Raw genomic sequence first — 4,420 nt, 5'->3', positions numbered from 1 at the left:
CTGGCATTAATTATGCATGCCCGCAGCAGCTCTGCGATCCGGAAACATTCCAAATCTGGGCTGTGTAATGGGCAGGGCTATAGAGCCCTTGACTTGTGGCCAGTGGGACTGAGGAGGTGAGGTTTACAAGCAGCCATATATGGCTTTGGTATTCTTAATGCATGGCACAGATGAAGGATACAGGCAGGAGAAAACTTCCAGGTAGAAAGGCTCAAGATTCCGGGATGTGGCCTACAGCCGCCTCTGCTTTGGCAGCTGGCCAATCCCACATCCAGCAGGGGCCTGTCTGGGGGCAAGTCTCCCACCGATCTGCGTGGGCACAGCCTAGAAGAGGCGGTGCTGGGCTGGGGAAGGAGAAAGAGCCGGTGTCACTCACATGGTGGTGGGGGTGGGGGGTGGGAGATGGCTGCCGCTATTCCGGAGGAAGCAAAAAATCTGCAAAGAAATCAAAACAAAGACCGACTGCTTTTCAAGAAGGCGTTTTACTTGGCATTTCGAAATACACTCCTGAGCTCAGGAAGGGCTTGGGGGGCCCTGGGGAAGGGCGCGGCCAACATGGGAGGTTAGAGGCCCAGGGTGGTAGGGTGGTAGGGTGCGGCAGGCTGCCGAGGCGGGCCTCCAGCCCCTGGGCCTAGTAGAGGGTCTGGCGCGCGTGGGTCCGCAGGTGGCGCAGCAGGTGCGAGTTGCGGCTGAAGCCGCGGCCGCACTGCGTGCAGGAGTAGGGCCTCGCCCCGCTGTGCACCATCATGTGCCGCAGCAGGTTGCAAGTGCGGCTGAACGTCTTGCCGCACTCCATGCACTCTTGCGGGGCCTCGGCCGGCTGCTCCTGGGCCCCCACCCCCTCCCCGGCCCCCACATGGGTGGCCAGGTGCCGCTGCAGGTGGGCGTTGCGCCGGAAGCTGCGGCCGCAGGTCTGGCAGCCATAGGGTCGCTCGCCGGTGTGGCTGCGGCGGTGGCGCACCAGGTTGGAGCTGTTGCGGAAGCGGCGGCCGCACGTGTCGCAGGCGTGGGGCTTCTCCCCCGTGTGGATGCGCTGGTGGCGGGCCAGGTGCGCGCTCTGGCTGAAGCGCTCGCCGCACTGGCCGCAGCGGCAGGGCTTCTCGCCGGTGTGGCTGCGCCGGTGGCGCGTGAGGTCCTGCGTCTGGCTGAAGCTCTTGCCGCACTGGGCGCAGCGGTGGGGCCGGGCGCCGCCGTGCGTCAGCAGGTGACGGGCGAGGCCCGCGCGCCGCACGAAGCACTTCCCGCACTGCGGGCAGGCGTAGGGCTTCTCGCCCGTGTGCACGCGCTGGTGGCTGACCAGTTGCGAGTTTTGGGTGAAGCTGCGGCCGCAGGCCTGGCACGAAAAGGGCCGCTCGCCCGTGTGCACGCGCTGGTGGGCCGCCAGGTGCTCGCTGCGGCGGAACGCTTTGCCGCACTCCCCGCACGCGTAGGGTCTGTGCTCGGGGCCCGGGAGGAGGCTGCTGGAGCACTCGGAGCACTGGTGGCCCTCATCCCTGGCGTGGATCCGCAGGTGGCGCTTGAGGCTGGAGCGGCGCTGGAAGGTCTGGCCGCAGTGGGAGCACAGGACGGCGACCAGCTGGCACGGTTCCGTCTTGGGCTTCTTCACGCTCTGGGGCTTCTCGTTGCGGTTGTGCGCCAGAAGGTGCTGCAGGAGGCTGGCCCGGCGCTGGAAGCCCCGGCCGCACTCAGCGCACAGGAAGGCGGGCTCGGAGGAGTGCGTCTGCAGGTGCTTGCTCAGGTGTGAGCTCTGGCGGAAGCGGTGGCCGCACAGGTGGCAGGCGTGCGGCCGCTCGTCCGTGTGCGTGCGCATGTGCAGCTTGAGGATGGAGCTGCGGCCGAAGCTCTTGCCGCAGAACAGGCACAGGAAGGCGTGCGCGCTGGCGTGGCTGCGCTGCGTGTGCAGCTCCAGGAGCGGCAGCTGCTTGAAGCTCAGCCCGCACGCGGTGCAAATGAACTCCACCTCGGGCTCCGACTTCGGGGGGCAGCCGGCCCCTTTCACCTCCGCCACTTCACTCGGGCCAGGAGGGGACCCGCCCTCCCCAGGACCGTCGGCCCACGCTTGGCCTGAGACGGTGGCAGGCCAGGCCGCGGCCCTGGGCTCTTCCTGTTTTAATTCCTCCTTGTTTGGGGTCCTGCCGCAGAAGCCTGGGGAAGAAGAAGGGAATGCGGCTTTGATCGGGTTTGTTCCAGGGGACTCCCGGGACCTGGCCGGCCTGGAGGTGGCAGGAAACCCAGGGTCCTTCAAGGGCCGTAGGTAGGCGGCCGGGGGTGAGACCAGGATGCCCTTTTCTCCGTCCCCCTGAATCTCTTACTGTGGCAAAATACACATCACCGGGACTTTACGATGGTAACTATCTTAAAGCACAATTTAGCAGCATGTGGCACCAAATGTTGTGCCACCCCAAATCTTCCGGATGGAAACCCTGCACTGATTAATCAGTGGCCTCCTGGAACCCCTATTTCAAAAGCTTAGACCAGATGCAATAAGCCTTAAAACAAAAAACATAAACAAAAATAAAATAACATCAAATTAGGCCAAAAAAGGGCAACTTCAGGGACCTCTCTAGACCTCCCAGACCTGCAAGGGTGGTCACGCCCCAGGGTGTCCTCCACCCCCGTCCCCGTGGTGGTGACCCCAGGGCCTTACCCAGGGGTTGTCCGGGCCAAGACTTCTTCACAGGCACATCCTCAAAGGTCAGGGACTCCTGTAACCAGAGGAGGAAGCGGAGAGTAAGCGCTGGGGCAGGGGACAGGGGCGGGGGACAGGGGCGAGGCGAAGCGCTCCCCACAGTCACATTTAGATAAAGATTCGCTGAAACTGCAGAGGCAGACAGAGCTGCAGGGAGTGGACCCAGCTCGGCTCACCAGCACCTCCGCCAGCTCCTGATCTCGGGAAATCTCCTCTGGCCAAGGCATCGGGCCCAGGGGGGCTGACAGCATTTGGGGAGAAAGAAAGAAACGTTAGGTACCAGCCTAACACACACCCCCTCGACGAGACCCCGTCAGAGATGTCTCGGGCTGCTCCTACCCTGGCCAACCTCTCTGCCCGCCTTGTGACTAGCCTCCCCACTCCCACCGGCATGGCCGACTGCCCACCTCCCTTGGACGCAGGCCCTTCACCGCTCTCCTGCAGGGCCTGGAATGTGCCCTTGGGGCCAGGGCTTGGGGGCTGCTTTGAACTTGAGGGGACTCTCCACGGGCCTGGCTCAGCAGGCTTGGCAGGCCCTGGCTGCGGTGGGGTTAGTTCGATGGGTGGACCCAGAGCTGGAGGCTCTTCGGAGGGGGCTTCCTTTTTTGGGGTGTAGCTGATGACCTGGAAAGGGCCCCCCTGTTCCTCCAAGGTGATGTCTGCAGGGGGGCAATTCCTGCCAGCATTAAAACTAAAATCCTGTTTAAAAAAAAAAAACAACATGATAGTGGACAGGGCAGAATTCCCTGTTGTCAGGATTCCCAGTGGAAGGGGGAAGGAGGAAAGGGGAGGGTGAGGGCAAGAGTCAGGAGGTGAAGAAGGAGTTGGTGGATGAAGAAGGTGGGAGGTTTCTAGAGATTTCTTTCCGGCATCCCTCCCAGCGACCCCCTCCCCACCCAGACTGCCTGCCCCGCCCCCCTTACCAGTGGTCCCATGTTGCTGGACTCCCTGTGTACACCCTCCAGCAGCAGAACCACCTCCTCACCATCCCTGAGCTGCTGGCCCTGCAGTCGGGCCAGGAGATGCTGCGGCAGCACGCTCAGGAACTGCTCCAGCACCAGCAGCTCCAGGATCTGCTTCTTGGTGTGCAGAGCAGGCCGCAGCCAGTGGCTGCACAGGTCCCGGAGGCGGCTCAGGGATGCCCGTGGCCCCACATCCTCCTGATACTGGAAGCATCTGAAGAGCTGGTGGGCCACCTCGGGCCGCGGCCTGGCCTCTGGCAGCTGGGCACCCAGCTGGCCAGCAGCCTCTTCCTCCTCTAACTTGACTGCTCCGAGGAGCTCCTGCTCCTGGGTGCCGGGGGCTGGTTCCATAAGCATCTTGGGGCCGTCTCACTGCCACTGGCCCCGCTCTCAGGTCCTTGCCCCTTCTCCTTGCACACCTGTTGAGTTGAAGATCCTGGATGAGCCAAAGAGCCTGGTGCAGGCGAGTGCAGCCCCGCCTGCAGGCTGCCTCCTAGCTCATCGGTGCCAGACAATGCCTGAATACGGGTGTCGGGGTGATGGCTCGGTGAGGGCAGGACAGCCTCAGGCCTCAGCTCGGCCAACATACAGAAAGGCAGAGAAAACTCCAGCTCTGTGTTAGCGTCCCGCCCCCCCCCCCCCCCCCCCCCGCTGCATTTACAATCTCACCTCTCTTGACTCCTAAGAGTGGTCCAGTCCCACCTTCCCTGTCCCCTGGCCGGGTGGCATGCCATCTGTTCTAGTTTGCTAGCTGCTGGAATGCAACATA

General features: G+C 63.2%; 1 protein-coding gene across 2 annotated transcripts; it reads right to left on the bottom strand.

Annotated features, from left to right (window-relative positions):
* Positions 1-631: 631 nt before the first annotated feature.
* ZSCAN10 (zinc finger and SCAN domain containing 10) lies at positions 632-4,059 on the bottom strand. 2 transcript variants are annotated; one of them, XM_077142004.1, is made up of 5 exons: positions 3,613-4,059; positions 3,121-3,388; positions 2,866-2,930; positions 2,648-2,705; positions 632-2,145 (listed from the first exon to the last, which is right to left on the bottom strand). In XM_077142004.1, exons 1-5 carry the CDS (start codon positions 4,006-4,008, stop codon positions 632-634), a joined length of 2,301 nt encoding a protein of 766 aa, XP_076998119.1. In that variant the 5' UTR covers positions 4,009-4,059. The 2 variants fall into 2 exon arrangements, with proteins under 2 accessions (XP_076998119.1, XP_076998120.1); XM_077142005.1 differs by lacking the exon at positions 3,121-3,388 and having other exon boundaries at positions 3,748-3,865.
* Between the last annotated feature and the right edge of the window lie 361 nt (positions 4,060-4,420).

This window comes from Tamandua tetradactyla, chromosome 23 (genome assembly GCF_023851605.1).
Source record: "Tamandua tetradactyla isolate mTamTet1 chromosome 23, mTamTet1.pri, whole genome shotgun sequence".
Taxonomy (NCBI): Eukaryota; Metazoa; Chordata; class Mammalia; order Pilosa; family Myrmecophagidae; genus Tamandua; species Tamandua tetradactyla.
The sequence above is the reverse complement of the archived record's forward strand: the minus strand, read 5'-3'. Positions and strand labels throughout refer to the sequence as shown.

Excerpts from the sequence above, each read along its gene's own strand:
- ZSCAN10 (XM_077142004.1), bottom strand. The coding sequence starts at position 4,008 with ATGCTTATGGAACCAGCCCCCGGCACCCAGGAGCAGGAGCTCCTCGGA. Across the intron at positions 3,389-3,612 it reads CCAGCAACATGGGACCACTG|GATTTTAGTTTTAATGCTGG; the intron begins GTAAGGGGGGCG and ends TTTTTTAAACAG. Across the intron at positions 2,706-2,865 it reads AGGAGCTGGCGGAGGTGCTG|GAGTCCCTGACCTTTGAGGA; the intron begins GTGAGCCGAGCT and ends CTCTGGTTACAG.